The 21,413-nt window shown below is 47.0% G+C and overlaps 1 protein-coding gene across 1 annotated transcript; it reads right to left on the bottom strand.

Moving 5' to 3' along the window:
* Positions 1-19,989: 19,989 nt before the first annotated feature.
* LOC148143835 (uncharacterized) lies at positions 19,990-21,041 on the bottom strand. Its single transcript, XM_087974483.1, has one exon. The coding sequence runs from the start codon at positions 21,012-21,014 to the stop codon at positions 20,130-20,132; it is 885 nt and encodes a 294-aa protein (XP_087830609.1). The 5' UTR covers positions 21,015-21,041; the 3' UTR covers positions 19,990-20,129.
* Between the last annotated feature and the right edge of the window lie 372 nt (positions 21,042-21,413).

Genomic DNA, 21,413 nt, shown 5'->3' on the forward strand with positions numbered 1-21,413 from the left:
GTATTTTGCATCAATGTTTACTCTGGCGAAGGACATGAAAAATATAGAATGTAGGGAAATAGCTTATAACATCTTTAAAAATGTCCATATTACAGAGGTGGTGGTCCTGGATGTCTTGAAACATGAAGGTGGATAAATCTCCAGGACCTGGTCAGGTGTACCAGAGAACTCTGTGGGAGGCTACGGGAAGTGATTGTGGGGCCCCTTGCTGAAATATTTGTATCATTGATAGTCACAGGAGAGGTGCCAGAAAACTGGAGGTTGGTTAACATGGTACCACTATTTAAGAAAGGTGATAAGGAAAAGCCAGGGAACCTGACATCGGTGGTGGGCAGGTTATTGGAGTGAAACCTGAGAGACAGGATTTACACATATTTGGAAAGGCAAGGACTGATTAGGGATAGTCGGCATAGCTTTATGCGTGGGAAATCATGTCTCCCAAACTTGATTGAGTGCTTTGAAGAAGTAACAAAGAAGATTGATGAGGGCAGAGCAATGGACGTGATCTATATGGACTTCAGTAAGGTGTTTGACAAGGTTCCCCAAGGGAGACTGGTTAGCAAGGTTAGATCTTATGGAATACAGAGAGAACTAACCATTTGGATACAGAACTGGCTCAAAGGTAGAAGGTAGTGGTGGAGAGTTGTTTTTCAGTTGCCTTGTGGCACTCCACTGGCTTATGACCAGTGGAGTCCCACAAGGATCAGTGCAAGGTCCACTACTTTCTGTATTTTTTATGCAAATGACTTGGATGTGAACATAAATGTATAGTTAGTAGGTTTGCTGATGACACCAAAATTGGAGGTGTAGTGAACAACGAGGAAGGTTACCTCAGATTACAATGGGATCTTGATCAGATGTGCCAATGGGCTGAAGGGTGGCAGATGGAGTTTAATTTTGATGAATGCAAGGTGCTGCATTTTGGAAAAACAAATCAGAGCAGCACATCTACACTTAATGGTAAGGTTCTAGGGAGTGTTGTTGAACAAAGAGACCTTGGAGTGCAGGTTCACAGTTCCTTGAAAGTGGAGTTGCAGATAGATAGGATAGTGAAGAAGGTGTTTGGTATACTTTCCTTTATTGGTCAGAGTATTGAGTATAGGATTTGAGAGGTCATGTTGTGGCTGTACAGGAGAATGTTTAGGACCCTTTTGGAATAAGTGTACAATTCCGGCATCCTTCCTCTTGGAAGGATGTTGTGAAATTTGAAAGGGTTCAGAAAAGATTTCCAAGGATGTTCCCAGGGTTGGAGGATTTGAGCTATAGGGAGAAGTTGACTAGGCTGAGGCTGTTCTCCCTGGAGTGGAGGCGGCTGAGGGGTGACCTGAGAGGTTTATAAAATCATGAAAATCACGGATAGGGTGAATAGCCAAGGTCTTTTCCCCCAAGATGGAGGAGTCCAAAACTAGAAGGTATAAGTTTAAGATGAGAGGGGGAAAAGATTTAAAAGGGAACTAAGGGGCAAAGTTTTCACGCAGAAGGTAGAGCGTGTATGGCATGAGCAGCCAGAGGGAGTGGTGGAGGTGGGTACAATTACAACATTTAAAAGGTGTCTAGATGAATAGTTCGGATTTAGAGGAATATGGAGCAAATGCTGGAACTTGGGACTGGGCCAGATTGGAACATCTGGTCGGCATGGATGAGTTGAACTGAAGTGTCTGTTTCTGTGCGGTGTGACTCTGAGTCTATAACTGCTATGACCGAAACGAGACCTTTTTACTGTTAATCTTCCTGCTAGATTTTTTTAGTGCACCCAGTTTCAGTCGATTTCTAGTGGGTAAAATTGGCATATGTCCTGTATCGTGGAAATTCTGAAAAATAAAAATAAATAATTCTCCCTGTGAATGGTATAATCCACACCCCGTGATGTGAATGGTACAATCCTCCCCGCCCCTTTTCCTCCTCCACACCCCTCCACCTTCGAATGATGCAATCGTCCCCCTCTGAATGGTATAATCCTTTACTCCCCCACAGCCTTTAAGGGTACAATCCTCCAAAGTCTCAATGGTACGATCCTTTCTACACCACCCCGAATGAATGGTACAATCCTCCCCCTGAGCTGGGATTCCCCAATCCCTTTCTGTTTCACATTTCCGAAGCCTTTCCCATTTTGAGAACAGTCTCTGTTTCTGGTCTTCCCACCAAAGTGCATAACCTCAGACTTTACCACATTGTATTCCATCTGCCCCTTCTCTGACCATTCTCCTGGCCTGTCCAAGCATTCTCAGCATGGACCCCCTTTGGAACTCCAAAGACCCCTTTATGCCAATTCTCTGCCTTCTGCCAGTCAGCCAATCCTCTATTCGTGCCGGTACCTTGCTCTTACACCAGGGACTCTTATCTTACTTAGCAGCCTCCTGCACGGCACCTTGTCAAAGGCCTTCTGGAAATCCAAATCGCTCACGTCCACTGGCTCTCCGTTTGTCTAACTTACTCACTACCTGCACAAAGAATCCTAATAGATTTGTCAGACATGACCTCCTGTTGTCAAAGCCATGCAGACTCGGTCCTGTTTTAACATGCACCTCCACATACTTCCCACTCTCACCCTTCATAAAACCTGTTAAGTTTACCCATTTTTACCATAAATACGTTGTTCTGCTCTTTAAAATGAATTCAAGTTTAAAGATTTCATATTATGTATGTACACTACCTTTGCCCCTTATAATATTTTATCCTTCTGAAGAAGACCTTCAAAAGAGATTAGCACAAGGTATGAAACTGATTGTGACTGCATCAAGTAAAAGGAGTTCGTAAGAATGAGAAAGGAGTGGCTAAATATCTAAACCTACCCATGCAACGATCAAGAAGGCACAACAACACTTTTTCTTCCTCAAGATGCTCAAGAAATTCGGCATGTCCATAATGACACTCACCAACATTTACAGATGCACCACAGAAAGCATTGAATCTGGGTGCATCACGTCCTGCTACGGCAACTGCTCTGCCCAGGACTGGAAGAAACTACAGAAGGTGGTGTGCACAGCACAGTCCATCATAGAAGCCAACCTCCCACCCATGAGATCCATCTACACTTCTCATTGTCATGGAAAGGCTACCAACCTCAAAGACCCCTCCCACCCCAGGAATGATCTCTTGCACCATCTTCTGTCAGGCAGAAGATACAGAAGCTTGAACACATGTACCAACAGGTTCAAGAATAGCTTCTTCCCTGCCATTATTAGACTGCTGAATGAAGCTCTCCAATTTGAAATCTAATGTTGACCTTGCTTCTGCGCACCTCCTGTGCAGCTGTAACCCTGTATGCCTCACTCTGTCTAAGCGCAGTATGACCTGCATGTCCTTGGTTTGCTCGGATCTGACTGTACTGCTGATAAAACAACATTTTTGACTCTACTTAGGTACATAGCACAGTACAGGCCCTTCGGCACTCGATGCAGTACCGGCCCTTTATCCTACTCTAAGATCAGACTGACCTACATACCATTTATTGTACTAACTTTCATGTGCTTATCCAAGAGTCGATTAAATGTCCCTAATGTATCTGACTCTACTACCACAGTTGACAGTGCATTTCACACAGCCACCACTATCTGAGTAGAGAACCTACTCTGACATCTCCCTGAAACCTTCCTCCAATTACCTTAAAATTATGCCGAGAGTGTGGTGCTGGAAAACCATAGCAGGTCAGGCAGCAGCCAAGGAGCAGGAGAATTGACGTTTTGGGCATAAGCCCTTCATCAGGAGCGAGGCTTGTGGTCGGGGCTGCTTAGAGATAAATGGGAAGAGGGTGGGGTTGGGGGAGAAGGTAGCTGAGAATGCCATAGGTAGATGAAGCTAGGTGTATGGGTGTGTGTGTGTGTGTGTGTGTGTGTGTGTGTGTGTGTGAGTGAGAGAGAGAGAGGTGGGGGTTGGGGTGGCAAGATGATAGTTCGGAGGGGGTTATGGTGCAGATAGATAGGAAAAAATGATGGACAGGTCAGAAGGGGCAGCGCCAAGTTGGAGGCTTGGGACTGGGATAAAGTGGGGGAGGTGAGGAAACTGTTGAAATCCACATTTGTCCTGTGTGGTTGCAGGGTCGCAAGGCAGAGTATGAGGTGTTCCTCCTCCAGGCATCAGGTAGTAACGGTTTGGCAATGGATAGGTTGGAGAAGTGGGTGGAGCTGATAGATTGAAAAGTTGATGGACAGGTCAAGATGGCGTGCTGAGTTGAAGGCACGGGACTGGGATAAAGTGGGGGGGGGGGTGGAAAATGATGTCTAGCATCTGCAGTCCTCATTCTCTCCTCCTTAAAATTATAGACATTTGTAAGGGGCATGGATAGGGTGAATACCCAAGGTCTTTCCCCAAAGTCTAGTACTAAAGGGGCATAGGTTGAAGGTGAGTGGGGAAAGGGACCTGAGGGGCAACATTTTCACGCAGAGGGTGGTGCGTGTATGGAATGAACTGCCAGAAGTGTTGGAGGCTGGTACAATTACAACATTTAAAAGGCATCTAGATGGGGATACGAATAGGAAGGGTACAGATGAACATAGGCCAAATGCTGGCAAATGGGTCACCAGATTCATTTAAGGTATGGACTGAAGGGTTTGTTTCAGGCTCTACAACTCTATGACTATGTCTACATAGTTGGAAACCAATTTCACAAAATGAGGAATAGGTCATTCACCCCTTACAGCCTGTCCTGAGCTGTGGCCTAACTGCACATATTCCAGTGCAAGTTTCAGAAAGATTTCAGCAGCTCTTTTAAAAAATTGAAATGCGTTTAGACTTCAATGATGTTTCTGAATATATCATTTTAGCTATTCTCAATTTTAAAGATAAGAGTTTCGAGTGAACACAGCCCACACCTCCCAGTGCAGCCAGTAACCTTTACAATGTTGATGAAACGATGCAGTACCTGGACTCCTTAAACATTTACAATTTCGAATGATACTAGCTACTCATTCACTGCTCCATCTGATACACGACATTAGAAACTTAGTGCAAGAAATGAGCAGCTTTAAAACAAAAAACCATCTGGAGCTCAAAGCTTTCAATGAGAGTCTGAGCCCAGCAGTAAGTTCAGGTAATCTTTATTGTGACCCAACTTTGTTACAGCTTCAGATCCCCCCCCAGCAAAAAGATGTAGAAAAAGTAGCTGCTTTTTAAACAGCTCAAGGTCAAAGCGCACACACTCCCCCTCCCCACCTCACTTTCTTTACTATCGGTCAGCACAGATTGTCCCTTTGTAATTGGATCCTTGGCACAGACTTAACCCGTGGGGCCGGGAACGGGGGCAGTGTGGAGTGAAACAGACTGCTGTGGGTCTGGAGTCACATGTAGGCCAAACCGGGTAAAGGATGCAGCTGGGACGACTGAGTGAATCCTTTCCCACAATGGCAGTTTCCTTCCCGAAAAAAGGCGTGAGTGAATCAGATTGGGGTTTTCTCTCTCCCCGCCCCCCCCCCCAGAAAATGGTTTCATCGTTAGATTCTGACCGTATTCCAATTCCGCCATCTGCAGCGGTGGTATTCAAACCCAACAGCTCCCAGAACTGGGTTAATAGTCCAGTCGATAACTGCACTCGGCAGTCGCTTTGTCAGTCCCCGTGCGATAGCATGTGAAGTCGCTGGTGGCTCCGGAGGTGGGAGGAGCGGGTGAAAGTCTTCCCACACTCAGGGCAGCTGAAGGGCCTCTCCCCCGTATGGACTCGCCGGTGGGTCATCAGGGAGGAGGAATCGCTGAAGGCCTTCCCGCACTCGGGACAGCAGAAGGGCCTCTCCCCTGTATGGACTCGCCGGTGGGTCAGCAGGGAGGAGGAATAGCTGAAGGCCTTCCCACATTCGGAACATTTGAAGGGCTTCTCCCCAGTGTGGACCCGCTGGTGTCTCAGCAGAGAGTAGGAATAGCTGAAGGCCTTCCCACACTCGGGACAGCAGAAGGGCCTCTCCCCCGTGTGGACCTGCTGGTGGGTCAGCAAATTGGAGGAACGGCTGAAGGCCTTCCCGCACTCGGGGCAGCTGAAGGGGGTCTCCCCCGTGTGGACCCGCTGGTGCCTCAGCAGGGTGGAGGAATCGCTGAAGGCCTTCCCACACTCGTGTGGTGTAAAATTCCAAGCAGTGGAATGTGGTGAAACGGTTAAAAATTATGTCCCAATACATGTGTGAATCTAACCGGAATGGAGGTGTTGCTTAGTCCCGTGTGAATCTTCTTATCTGTATGTAACCAGAATGGAATGTGTTTTTCACATGAATGTTTATATCTGGAAGGGAGTATATCAGCTGGAAAAGTCTCCAGTTCGGTGAGTCTGCTCCGGGGTTACGTTTAACCGCCGAGCGTGGGTTGTTGGCAACCGCTCTACGAGAACTGACGGCTCCCAGTTTTTGTAACATGTAGAGTGAGTATAAGCCAGACCCGTTGTGCGACACTGCGGGGAATAAAATGCCCATATTCTAGCAGTCTCGCCTCTTGGTCGTTTGTTCTGTGTCAGACTACTCTCCTACGAACCTGACCTTGAGAATTTTTTTAAAACAACTCGGGACAGCTGAAGGGCCTCTCTCCCGTATGGACTCGCCGGTGGGTCAGTAGGGAGGATGAATCGCTGAAGGCCTTCCCACACTCGGGACAGCTGAAGGGCCTCTCCCCCGTGTGGATCCGCTGGTGCCTAAGCAGGGCAGAGACCTGGGTAAAGCCCTTCCCACACTTGGGACAGGAGAACGGCCTCTCCCCGGTGTGGATGCGCCGATGAATCTCCAGGTCAGACGGAGTACGGAAGCCTTTCCCACAGTTACCACACTTCCACGGTTTCTCCATGTCCGAAGTTCAGCCACAAGCAAACGCATGTACTGCCCCTCACTGCTGTGAGTTCCTCTTTCCAGCCTGTATAACAGTTTCAGGCTCCACACTCAGTGCGCAGCAACAGTAGGGTCTCTCATCCAGTCCCACTGATAATGAAAATGTACTGAAATAGGAACCAAAAAGCTTTGCTCCTTCTCACAGAATTGTAATAAAAAATCGTGGCTGTCCCAATCGATTGAGTGACTGTCATATATTGAGGACCGCAGACAGGGGAGAGTCAGTGTTGAAAAGTGTGGCGCTGGAAAAGCACAGCAGGTCAGGCAGCATCCAAGGAGCAGGAGAGTCAACATTTCGGGCATAAGCCCTTCATCTGTTCATTTTGAAACTTCTGTCTTCGGATCTTCAAATACTCTGGAAAAAGAGATTACAAAAGTCATCACTGTCAATGCAGGGTAGAAATTCAGAACAAGCTATTCTACTTTCTGTGCAGCATTCTTTTTTGTTATTCCACAAAATTGAAAGCAACATCCTTCTCCCCTCTCCCTCTCTCTCTCTCTCTCTGTTCTCACTCCGCTCTAAGTAATTCTCCTGAAGGTGCTGATTCAGGATCATAACAGCAAAAACGTCAAGACTTACATATTGGATAACCCCACCTGAACGTTAATATCTTTCACAACATTGGGAAACTGAGAGTGAGCAGGTCTGATTTTGGGAAGCAAAACAAAATGTGTCAATTCAGGATGAATCGGGAATGCATCTTGAGGAATAACCAGACACATCAAGGTATTAACACAGACACCAGAGAGAAACTGAACAGAAGAGACGTGGCAAACTTTAGTAGAAAGCCAGAGTCATTAAGATATACCGCACAGTAACAGACCTTCTGGTCCAATTCGTCTATGCTGACCAGATATTGTAAATCAATTTAGTCCCATTTGTCAGCACTTGGCCCATATCCCTTGGCCAATCCACCCTACCTTGCACATCCCTGGACACTATGTGTAAGTTAGCATGGCTAACCCACACAAACCTGCACCTCCTTGGGCACGATGGGTACTTTAACACGGCCAATCCACCCTCACCTGCACATCCCTGGGCACTGTGCATAATTTAGCATGATCAATCCACCCTCACCTGCACATCCCTGGACACTATGTGTAAGTTAGCATGATCAATCCACCCTAACCTGGGCAAAGTTAAAAATCACACAAACCTGGGTTATAGTCCAACAGGTTTATTTGGAAGGACCAGCGTTCGGAGCACTGCTCCTTCATCAGGTGATTGTGGAGAATAAGACCATAAGGCACAGAATTTATGGAAAGACATTTGTGGTCTGCCACGGAAATGATATATTGAACAAATCTGGATTGTTAAGTCTTTCATCTTTTAGAATGGATTGCAGGTATCATTAATATGTAAATCCCAGAACTTCCTGTAAGGCACCCTCTGAAGATAACATAAGGCTTTACAACACAAGGTGGCATCTCAGCTCAGACAATGCATTAAAGGTATGAGGTCAGAGTTTGCCTGTATCTCAGTCTTGACTCAGACTGTTTCTATTTCCAAAGCAGGAATTTATAAAATATTATCTGGATTGACTGCCTCCATGAACTGCCGAGTCTCATCCACCAGATGAAATGACTGGATAGGGAGGGCTTGATCCCCACAGGGCAATGAATTCCCACTTTCCACCAAAATCCCAAATGTCCACACTCACTCAGTTGCTCTCTCACAAATCAAATATTTCATTGTGACTTCTTCTGCTCCCAGTAAGGGCAAAACATCTTTGAAAGTTGCTCTGAAAGTCCAGTCTTCACAACCACACTTCTGCTTTCACCGAAGACAATTAGTCATACAGCACGAAAACAGACCCTTTGGTCAAACTCGTCTGTGCCAAACAGATATCCAAAATTAATCTAGTCCCATTTGCCAGCATGTGGCTCTTATGGTTCGAAACCATTCCTATTCATGCACCCAGCCAGATACATTTTAAAGATAATTGTACCAGCCTCACCACTTCCTCTGGCAGCTCGTTCCATACGTGCACAACCCTCTGCGTGAAAAAGTTGCCCCTCAGGGCCCTTTTAAATCATTCCCCTCTCACCTCAAACATATGCCCTCTAGTTTTGGACTCTCCTACCTTGGGGAAAGAGACCTTGGATATTCACCCTATCCATGCCAGTTATAAACCTCTATATGGTTGCCCCTCAGCCTCTGATGCTCCAGCGAAAATATCCTGGGTCTACTCAGCCTTTTCCTGTCGTCCAAACCCTCCAAGTCTAGCAACATCCTCGCAAATCTTTTCCAACCCCTCTCAAAGTTTCACAAGTTCTTTCCGAAAGCAGGGAGACCAGAACTGGACGCACTATTCCAAAAGTCGCCTTACCAATGTACAGCCACAACATGACCTACCAACGCCTATACTCAATACGCTGACCAATAAAGGAAAGCAGACCAAACACCACCACCACTATCCTGTCTACCTGCAACTCCACATTCAAGGAGCTATGAACCTGCACTCCAAGGTCTCTTTGCTCTGCAACACTCCCCTTCACTGTGCCAGTCCTGCCTGGATTGCTTGACCAAAATGCAAAACCTCACATTTCTCTAAATTAAACTCCATCTGCCACTCCTTGGCCCATTGGTCCATCCGATCAATTCTAATTTATAGTGAATTCTGCTTCCTCTCATTCTCGAGAAGCTGAAAATCTCCATCCCACACACTCTCCCTCCCTTCTCACTTTGTAGAACCTAATCCCTGCTGTATTTCATCCTGAAGGGTCTGGTTCATGCTGTTTAACAGGCCCACACTCAGGGGAGATCTAATTGAAACATACAGAATACTGAACGGCCTGGACAGAGTGGATGTTGGGAAGATCTTTCCATTGGGAGGAGAGACTAGGGCTCGAGGCACAGTCTTAGAGTAAAGGGAAGACCTTTACATTGGAGATAAGGAGAAACGTCTTCAGCCAGAGAGTAATGACTCTAAGGAATTAACTGCCACAGAAGGCTGTGGAGGCCAGGTCACTGAGGATATTTAAGACTGAGATAGATAGGTTCTTGAGTATCAAGGGGATCGAGGGTTACGGGGAAAAAGCAGGAGAATGTGGATAAGAAACTTAACAGCCACGATTGAATGGTATGAGCAAACCCAATGGGCTGAATGGCCTAATTGCTGTTCCTATATCTGATGGTCTCTTGCTGTCCTGGACACAAACTGCATGAATCCAAGTAAGATTCTGTTAATCCATTTTTTAAGATTAGAATCAGTCTAACCGTTGTGGTACAGACAGCCTCAAACAGGGAAACTCACACCTTCAACACGTTATTTGAGACAACATGATACCAATTGGGAATGTAACTTTTAAAAAAGGTTTTGCTATTTACATATGAAAGAACTAAAACCAACATGGTTATTCTAAAAGATGAGAGACTTAACAATAACCCAGGTCTTTTTCAATATATAATTTCAGTTACATCCCACTGTAAACTTTTGCTATAAATTCAGTGTCTTACAATCTTATTCTTCACAACCACCGATGAAGGAGCAGCAGTCTGAAAGCTCGTGCTTCCAAATAAACCTGTTGGACCATAATCCTGTGTTTTTGATTTTTAACTTTGGACACAGAGCGTGAGAATTGGGAGCAGGAGTTGGTCATTTGGTCTTTGGAGCCTGAACCAGCATTGAACAGACCATAACTGGATATGAATCTTCCGACATCTCGGTGGATAGGCTGGGACTTTCTTCACTGGAGCACAGGAGGTTGAGAAGTGACCTTATAGAGGTTTATAAAATCGTGAGAAGTATACATGAGGTGAATGGCAGGTGTCATTTCCCTCAGGTGGGGGTTTCAGGATTAGGCAGCAAATTTTGAAAAGGAGAGAGGAGAAAGGTTTTGAAAAGACTTAAGGCAGCTTTTTTTTTTTTTAAATACAGTAGTTCATGTGTGGAATGAATGTCCAGAGGAAGTGATGTTACTTTCAAAAGACATTTGGTTAATTACATGAATAGGAAAGGTTCGGAGGGATATGGGCCAAACACTGGCAGGTGGGACTAGATTAGTTTGTGAATATATTCAGCGTGGACTAGTTGGACTGAATGGTCTGTTTCTTTGCTGTATGACTCTGTAACTGTTCTGTACTTGTCTTAAAAACATTTTCTTGCTTTCTCCCATAAACATCCACTTTATTGTTGCTCAAAACTCAGATGAACTCAGCCTTGAATATATTCAATGACCCCTAACTGCAGGAAGGCATCCACAATTCTGAACACAATTCCTCTTGTTAATATACCACTTGCCTTGCTGATTGCTTGCTGCACCTGTCTAACAACTGGCAGTGACTGGTGTGGAAGGACACTGAACCCCCTTTCTATATCCACATATCATTCCCTATTCCCTTGTGCCTGAAACATCGACTGTCCTGCCCCTCAGATGCTGTCTGACCTGATGTGCTTTTCCAGCGCCACACTTACTTACTCTAATCACCAGTATCTGCAGATCTCACTTTCTCCACATCTCAGTATATCACCATTTAAATAATACACTTCCTTTCTGCTCTTTTTCACAACTTCATATTATTGTACTCTTTTTCTCATGTTTTCCAATTGTGGTCTTCTCTACATTGTGGAGACTGAGCATAAACTTGGGAACGGTTTGCTGAACGTCGCAGGCGGCTCCACAGTCACTGCCCACTTTAATTCCCCTTCCCACTCCCTTTCTGAAAAGACTATCTTAGGCTTTCTCCATTGCCACAATGAACCAAATAGTAAATTGGAAGAACAACACCTCATCTTCCGCCTGGGCAGCCTATAGCCCAGAGGACTCAACATTGAGTTATCCAGTCTCAAATAACCTCACTTCCCATTCCCCCCCACCCCCACGACTCCCTTCTCAGCTCCTCCCCCTCATTTCCACTCATCACTGTCACGAACCAGATTTATTCCTTCCATTCACCAACCAGGTCAGACCTTTCACCTATCCCCAATTCACCACTCTGCCCCAAGGACACTCTTTATCTGCACCCATCCCCAATCCTGAAGAAGGGTTACCCCGAAACATCGACTTCTCCACCTCCTGATGCTACCTGGCTTGTTCTTCCAGTCTCCTGCCTGTCTATTTTGCCAATTGCGACACAGACGTGGAGCAACGTTTCCAGAGTCTGTCCACCCCGATTCACTCCCTTTCCTTTCAGTTGCTGCAAGTCAACAACTGAAGCCCTGAATGAAAATAAAGAATTGGAAAAGGTGGTGAGAAAAGAGAGTGCCATACTTACAGATGTTGGACAGAGGAAGGAGATTGCAGTCTGGGGTGAAGCTCAATCTTCATTCAGAGAAACAGGAGCAGTAGCAGCAGCTTCAGAAACTCAGGGTCCAACTTCCGCATTCAGACAATGGGGTGGCTCTGATTGGCAGGAGGACTAGACTCCTTCCGGTCCTCCTGTACGTTCTATTGGTCAATCAAAAGAAGATCGCGCGCCTTTTTGTGCGGACTGCGATGAGCATGCCCAGTGTTTTGCTGACACCCGGCGAGCATGCGCATGGCGTTGCTGACACCGGCAAACATGCGCTGTATGCTCAATCGGGATGCTGGTGTTACTGGCAGATTTCAAGTGTCCAAATGCCAATAGAAAAAAAAAGGGGTCGAGCCACAATATGTTTTCCCCGTGGTTCGACATTTTATTGCTTTTGCATTTTGTCTCGCTGCTCAACCTTTGTATGTCTTTTACCCTTGTTGAGAGAGTCTCCCCGTGAGCTGACTATGGGCAGCGCTTTAACTAGTTACACAGACTGAAGAAACATTACACTATTCGCAGGAGGGAGTGACTGTACACGTTTCCTGAGTGTGATCACACTTTCAATTGTTTATCGGAAACACAGAGCCAAAAAGTCACCAGAACTGCGGAGAAGTTGTGGAAATGTGGGGACTGACGGAAGGGATTCCATTCCCTGTGGGCACTGGAGATTCATCAGCTCAATCACAGTGCGGAGAGGCCGTTCTTCAAAAAATTATTACAACATTATTTCCCATTGACAAAAACACATTCAGGCTGCCTGATTACCTTGAACTGAAACAAGTGCCCTGTCATAATATCTTTGATAATAGCTTTGAACATTTTCCCCATTACATATGTTAAGTTAAATGGTCTGCAGTTTCCTGTTCTCGGTCTCCCTTTTTGAAGAAAGGATTTTTCCAATCTAAAGAAACCATCCCTGAAACTAATGAGGTTTGGAAAATTAAAACCAATACATTAACTATTACGGGGAGAATGCGGGTAAGTAGAGTTGAAATGCCCATCAGCCATGATTGAATGGCAGAGTGGACTCGATGGGCCGAATGGCCTTACTTCCACTCCTATGTCTTATGGTCTTATTTCACTCGCTAATTTCTCTTTAACAGTCTAGGATGCATTCCTTCAAATACCCGGGACTTATCAGCTCGTAGTTCCAACAGTTTACTCAGTACTAATTCCTTGGTGATTGTAATTTTCTTCAGTTCCTCCCTCCCTTTCAATTCCTGATTTCCAACTAGTTCCAGGGTGTTATTTGTATCCTCTCTAGTGAAGTCAGATTCAAACTCTTTTCAATTCATGTGCCATCTCTTTATCCTCCGTTACTGAATCCCCAGACTCATTCTGTTAACTTTTTTTAAGAAAAGCTGACAAAACTTTCCAACCTGTTTTTATAATTCTTTTAGCTAACTTTCTAACCCTAATTGCCGTGCTACTGCCTGCATTATTTCTGATATTTTGCCACAGCTCTCAACTCGAGCATCAACTTGTCTGCGTATTCTATTGAACTGACCTTGATTAAGTGTTGCAAAACACACAAGGGCAAATCTTTCCTCTCCAGAAAGTCTTAGTACTTAACATGATAAAATTCACTTTGAAATATTGTTCATCCAAATTTTACCAAGCACATACTACAGATTCAACATCCCACAATGACACCCAGTTTTGTTATGATCTTTAATTCTGAAGAGACATTTGAATACCCAGTGATTAACTGGGAGAACTCTTCATTAAGTTTTCACATTTTTAAACAAATAAAAATTACCAAATAACTGGAGTCTTGATCGTTCATTCACTTTCTGGGAATAGTCCAAGGGATGCAACATCTCTCTAGGATTCACTTGAATCCTTCTCAGGATTCCAAGTATTCCTGGTAATTGTATGTGGGAAAAGATCTGCCACCCTGGCAACCCACAATAGGCCCACAAAAACAAAATTGGCCAAACTGTACCAAAACACCCAGAATATCTTAGCAGGGACCAAGCAGGCTGACAAACAAAACTAGACAACACTTGCAGACAAGGGAATACCTGTACACCTCAAGCACCCACTAACAATGACAGAGTACCACAGCTATCCCAAAGCCCTGAGGGCAGTTTCACAACCCAGCAATACCAAAACCACACAAAGGACAGGTCAGACAGAGAGGCACCAGCAAGAGCATTGCTCCCAGGACAGGACAATGGAAGCACCTCACCGCTTCAGAGGAGACATTAGCACCTACCTGCGAAGAGGAATGGAAGCTCCTGATCCATCGATACTGTCAGAATGTTGCTTTGTGTAGAGAATTAGGACATTCCTCTGATAACTGTTTTCCGATTAGCATCATTGTAACTAGATTACTCCATTTCCAGCAGCAACATTTCACTGCCACCCAGAGAATTGGATATGAGGTTGCTTTACTATCCAAAGCCATCCTGTCCCTACAACGTGCCCCTGCCCTGAACCCCACCAACCTGCTTCCACTCACTCTGACCACTATTACGGATGAACACACATCTGTTTAGACCTTGTCCAGCAGGTCGTTGCCCCATGCCCTGACCTCTCTGAAACACCTCTAGACAACTCTGACCTCATATTCTATACATATGGCTCATCCTTCAGGCCCTCAGACCACTGCACACTGGCAGGATGTGCCCTCTGCACTCCTTTCACAGTTCTAGAGTCAGCTGCACTGCCAAATGGCACATCTGCACAAGCTGCAGAGCTGTTTGCACTCACTAGGGCTGATGTCATTGCTAAAGAACACACAGCAAACATTTATCCTGACTCCAGATATGCCGGAGTCATCCACGATTTTGGCACATTCTGGAAACAGAGAGGCTTCGTCACGTCAGCAGGGAGGCCACTACAACATGCTACGCTAATTTCTGATCTCCTGGAAGCAGCCCTGTTACCCTCAGCCCTAGCAATTATCAAATGCTGTGCCCATACCTCAGCCACTGACCCGGTCACCCTCGGGAAGGCCTCAGCTGACACAGCAGCCCGGAAGTTGCACTGCACCCCACCATCTACATCCTGCAGGCTCCCAGAATAGCACAGGCCCCAGTATTCCCTGACCCCATGGAGGCTGTGCAAGCTACCCAAGAAACTGCTCCACAGCAGGAAAAGGACAGTTGGGCCTGCATTGGGGCCACACAATCTCCTTCCCTCAACCTGCTAATACACCCTGATGGCCACATCATTTGCCCAAGTGCCCACCTACACACACTGGCCCTAGCAGCCCACAGCATTGGCCATACAGGCAAGAGGGGCATGATACACACTGTAACGCAGTCCTGGTATGCACCAGGATTCACTGCCGCTGCCCAAGACCTGCTGTCACAGTGCCTCATCTGCCTGCAGAACAATGCAGGGAAGCCAGTTGCCAAGTACCTGCCAGTTCCTGAGGGGCCTTTCAGCCTCTTACAGATTGACTTCACACACATGCCCCAAAAACAGGGTTACAAGCACATCGTGGTCATCAGAGATATGTTCTCCAAATGGGTCGAAGCATTTCCCACAAGAAAGGATGATACATGTATGGTAGTAAAATGCCTCCTAAAGGATGTCATCCCCAGATTTGGAGTTCCCAGCAGCATAGAGATGGAGAGGGGGACTCACTCACGGCTTAGCTTGTGACCGGCAATAGCGAGGCACTAGGGATACCACGGCGACACCCCATCCCCAACCAACCCGTCGTCAGGCATGGTCGAGCGGATGAATGGCATCCTGAAGACCACACTGACTAAAACCACCCAGAAAACAGGACTGACCTGGTCAGACACCTTGCCACTTGCCCTCTATGCTACACATGCACAACCAAACTGAACAGCTGTGCTCACCCCTTTTCAAGTACTTATGGGGCAGCCTATGCCCACTGCCACCAGACCCCTGACACTCACCACAGACACAACCCTGCTTCTGACACAAGAGGCCCCACTAGAGTATGTCCAGGCCCTAAGCAGGAGCATTAGTGCTCACACAACCAGGTCAGGGCTGCATTGCCCACACCCCAATCATTGAGGAGAAAGTGAGGTCTGCAGATGCTGGAGATCAGAGCTGAAAATGTGTTGCTGGAAAAACGCAGCAGGTCAGGCAGCATCCAGGGAACAGGAGAATCGACATTTCGGGCATAAGCCCTTCTCCACCCCATCATTGCCCATTCATCTGTTCTGACCTGGGGACTATGTCATGATCAAATCACTAGAAAAAGATTCTCTCTCCCCTCGGTGGAAAGGTCTGTACCTGATCCTGATGACAACTCGGACTGCTGTGAAACCGGAAGGATGGCCCGAATGGACACATACCACCCGCTGCAAGAGGGCTCCACAACCTCTGAACAGGGACCACACAGAGGAAGGCACCACTCCGAACACAGAGGATGAATCCAGCTGCTCGCGGCAGCCTTCACCATCTGATCTGTCTGACCATCACACTGTGGCTTGCTGGTAAACAGGGCCAAGGGGCAGCACATTTCATAACCCACTGTGATTTGCAGGCCAACACCTTCCTCAAAATGGCTCATGGGTATGCGATTTAATCAGACCCGCTGCTGGGTCTGCACTAGGTCCCTGTCCACTCTCACGGGGGGTATTTCCTTAGCCTCAATCCCCTTAAATATCTCTGACATGGTGGAATGGTGCCTGGAGCCAGACAGGTCCCCTGAAGTTACCACACTCAAAATACCACCATCAATGACCAAATATGGGGGCAACAGTCCAGTCCGCTGGAGGTCTGCAGGTTACCACCTGGAAAAATATAAAGGGTGCTTTTACCCGGCCTACAACCTCTCCCATGAGCCGTTAGCCCTGACCATTGCTGACACTAACACACACGGGCCACCTGCAGGTTCCATCTGTTTGAAACACACACAGCCATCTGGATGAGAGGCTGACTGAAGCCGGTGCACTGACTCCCTGCTCCTAACTCCCGCAGCACGCCGATCCGCTGCAGAAGGCAGCATTTTAAACCGACAGGTCCTCAACAGGATCACCCAGAATACCACCTTCCTCACCAGCTGGACAGGGACCCAGACACTCCATCTCCAGACCGACAACGGCACCTATTTTATCTGTGGCCACAAAGCCTACTGCTGTCCTGGACAGGGAGCTACAATGTTGGGTATGCGGTACCATTAATTTTTCACTCCCAGTCCCCTCCTTTCCCAAAGCCCATGCCAGGCAGTAGACGAGCCCTCGCTGCCATTGAAGCAGCTCTCTACCTGATGTCACCCCACTCTGCACCCTTACAGTTACAGGTAGAATCCCACAAACTCGCTGTCACAGTACAGGAGGTGGCAAACTCCACAGCAGACGTATTCGCCCAGCTGAATGTGGAGGCTGTTGCCATCTGTACTGTGACTCTGCAGAACACGATAGCCCTGGACTACCTACTCGCTGTGAAAGAGGGCACGCGCAGAGCCTGACTGCAGGGACTGATAGCCCTCATCACTATCATTGCCAGGCTTAGAGTGCTAGCCATGGCTATCCGACTATGCTGTTCACACCTATGTACAATTCTGTTACCCTCTGTCCCCCTCACCACTCAGCTAGCACAGATCCACTGGGAGAACATCGCTGCCCCTAAAATAGCCTCTCCTGGACCAGACTCGGACACAGAGAGCTATCTGTCTGATACCGAGACCCCCACCCGACAATTCCCCTGGCTCTGGCTACATTGCCCCTTCTCGTCCCTCCCCTGAGCAAAACAAAAAGAAAAGGGGGGGGGAAGTTGTGGAAAAAGATCTGCCACTCTGCCAACCCACAAAAGCAAAATTGGCCAAACTGTACCTAAAATACCCAGAATGCCCATGCAGGCTCGCAAGCCAAACCTGACAGCACACACGGACAAAGGAATGCACTTCAACCTCACTACAATGACAGAGCACCAAAGGTATCTCAAAGCCCCAAGGACAGTTTCACAACCCAACAATACCAAAGCCACACAAAGAGCAGGTCAGACAGAGAGGCACCAGCAAGGACTTGCTTCCAGAACAAGAAATGGAAGCACCTCACCACTTCAGAGGAGAAGTTAACACCGACCTGTGAAGAGGAATGGAACCATCGATAGTCAGGATGTTACACTGTGTGAAGGAACAGGACATTCATCCAATAACTGTTTTCCAATTAGCATCCTTGTAACTAGATTACTCCATTCCCAGATACATTGTATATTCCCCATTTCTTAATCAGCCTTATTGTACAGCATTATTATAAAAACTGGTCTCATCCTCAGCTCTTAGAAGAGAAATTCTGATCTACCTGTACAGACTGTCAATTCTGTGTCAGCCTAGTCAGTTTCTCTTCCAGTGACATTGCTTGTAATAAAGTGTTTGTCAATTTCACTTTGAATTGTGCTTTGTGATCTCTAACTTATTGGGCAAATTTCTCCGACATGCTATAACAGGGCAAAAAGAACTGTACTCAGTACTCTGAAAGTGGTCTTACCAACATGATGTCCCAACTCCTATACACAACGCTGTGAACAATGAAGGCAAGTGTACTGAACGCCTCTTAACCACCCTGTCTACCAATGATGCAACTTTCATAGAACAATGTACCTGTAACCCACCATGTCTCTGTTCTACAACGCAACCCAGGGCCCTATCATTATCTATACAAACCCTGCCCTTCCTTGTTTTAGCAAAATGAAACCCCTCGCTTTTATCCATACCTCTCTCATACACATGCTCTCTCTGAGACACTCACACCCTCTCACAGGCTTCTCCTCCATCACACTCACACTTCAAGCATGCACACACGCAAACAGACACACGCGCTCTCATGCACACACTCTCTCTCATGCATGCACAGGTCTATGGGGTGAATTTGCATTTGCAGATACATTCAATTTTGATCAAAAAGCAAACAACCTGCAGGCAGTTGATACATGTAATATTTGTAAATTCCTACTTTGGAAATAGAACCAAGATTGGGATACAGACAGACTCAAACCTCACACATTTCATTATTGTCTGAACTGAGATGAAACCTATTTATATAAAACCTTAAGTCATCTCGAGAATCTGACTTCAAAGACTTTCTGGGATTTACACATTAATGAACTAAAATTTGCAATCTATTCTAAAAGACAAAAGACTTCACAACAATCTAGGTTTGTTCAATATATCCGATCAGTTGCACTATACTGTGATCTTTTGCTATAAATTCTGCCTTATGATCCTGCTTCACAGCTTCCTGATGAAGGAGCAGCGCTCCGAAAGCTAGTGGTTCCAAATAAACCACTATAACCTGATGTGTGATTTTTTTTAACTTGATCCAACCCAGTCCATCTCTGGCTCCTCCACATCATTTCTAGTGAAGGCAGCCCACACCTCCCGGTGCTGCCAGTAAACCTTACAATGCTGATGAAATGACGCAATACCTGCACTCATGAAAACTTTACAATTTTTAATGATACTAGCTACTCATTCACTGCTCCATCTGATACATGACATTGGAAACTCAGCGCAGGAGGCTGAAAGAAATGAGCAGCTTTAAAACAAAAACCTCTTGGAGCTCAAAGCTTTCAATGAAAGTCTCAGCCCGGCAGTAAGTTCAGGTAACCTTTATCAAGACCCAACTTTATTACAGCTTCAGATTTCCCCAGCAAAAAGGCGTAGAAAAAGTAGCTTATTTTTTTAAAAACAGATCAAGGTCAAAGAGTACACAGTCCCCCCACCCTCCACTTTCTTTACTATTAGTCAGCACCAAGTTATCCCTTTGTAATTGGATCCTTGGTACAGCCTTAACCCGTAGGAAGTATTGCCTCACTCAGCAATTTCAACCCAGACCCTGTATCCAAGTGAGTTTCTCCCTATTCATTTCTGCAGGTGGGGGAGTCAACCACACTGCTCTAGGTCTGGAGTCACATGTAGGCCACCCGGGTAAAGGATGCAGCTGGGACAACTGAGTGAATCCTTTCCTGAAATGGCAGTTTCCTTTCCTAAAAAGGGCATGAGTGAATCAGATGGGGGATCTCACGCCCCCGCCCCCAAAAATGGTTTCATCGTTAGATTCCGAACTCCAGAATTCTGACCAAATTCCAATTCCGCCATCTGCCACGACGGGATTCAAACCCAGGGGTTCAGTCGATAATGGGACTCTGCCATTCCTCCTTCAATCCCCCTGCCATGGCACGTGAACTCGCTGGTGCCTCTGCAGGTGGGAAGAGCGGGTGAATCCCTTCCCACACTGACAGCAGGTGAATGGCCACTCCCCAGTGTGGACCCGCTGGTGGGCCAGCAGGGTGGAGGCCTGTGTAAAGCCCTTCCCACACTCAGGGCAGCTGAAGGGTCTCTCCCCAGTGTGGACCCGCTGGTGCTTCAGTCTGTCGGATGAATTGCTGAAGGCTTTCCCGCACTCGGGGCAGGTGAAGGGCCTCTCCCCGGTGTGGACCCGCCGATGGGTCAGCAAGGTGGAGGCATGGGTAAAGCCCTTCCCGCATTTGGGGCAGCTGAAGGGCTTCTCTCCAGTGTGGACCCGCTGGTGCTTCAGTCTGTCGGAGGAATTACTGAATGCCTTCCCGCACTCGGGGCAGCTGAAGGGCCTCTCCCCCGTGTGGACCCGCTGATGCCTCAGCAGGGCAGAGGAATTGCTAAATACCTTCCCACACTCAGGGCAGCTGAAGGGCCTCTCCCCAGTGTGGCCCCGCTGATGCCTCAGCAGGGCTGAGGAATTGCTGAAGGCCTTCCTGCACTTGGTGCAAAGGAACGGCCTCTCCCCGGTGTGGACCTGCCGGTGGGTCAGCAGACTGGAGGCCTGGGTAAAGCCCTTCCTGCATTCGGGACAGCTGAAGGGTCTCTCCCCCGTGTGGACCCGTTGGTGCTTCAGCAGGTCAGAGGAATTGCTGAAGGCCTTACCGCACTCTGTGCAGGGGAACGGCCTCTCCCCGGTGTGAGTGCGCCGATGAGTCTCCAGGGCAGACGGGAAATGGAAACGTTTCCCACAGTCACCACACTTACATGGTTTCTCTACGGAGCGGGATCGCTCAGGCCTTTCCATGGCCAAAACTACCCACAAAAATGTGTAGAGCCCCTCCCTGCCATGAATCCCTCTTTCCAGGCTGTATAACTATTTCTGGCTCCACACTGTGCACTGCAACAGTACGGTCTCTCATCCAGTCCCACTGATTCTGAAAACATACAGAAACAGGAACCAAAAAGCTTTGCTCCTTCTCACAGAATCACAGTCGAAAGTTGTTGCGTTCCCAATGGATTGAGTGACTGTCCGACGTTGACATCAAAGTAAGGACTGCAGACACTGGACACTCAGTGTCGAAAAGTGCGCGCTGGAAAAGCGCAGCAGGTCAGGCAGCATCCGAAGAGCAGAAGAGTCGATGTTTCAAGCATAAGCCCTTCATCTGTTGAGTTTGAAACTTCCAAATTCAGATCTTCAAATAAT

This window comes from Chiloscyllium plagiosum, unplaced genomic scaffold, assembly GCF_037043375.1.
Source record: "Chiloscyllium plagiosum isolate Xiang-an unplaced genomic scaffold, Cpla_swu_hap1 HiC_scaffold_27, whole genome shotgun sequence".
NCBI classification, from domain to species: domain Eukaryota; kingdom Metazoa; phylum Chordata; class Chondrichthyes; order Orectolobiformes; family Hemiscylliidae; genus Chiloscyllium; species Chiloscyllium plagiosum.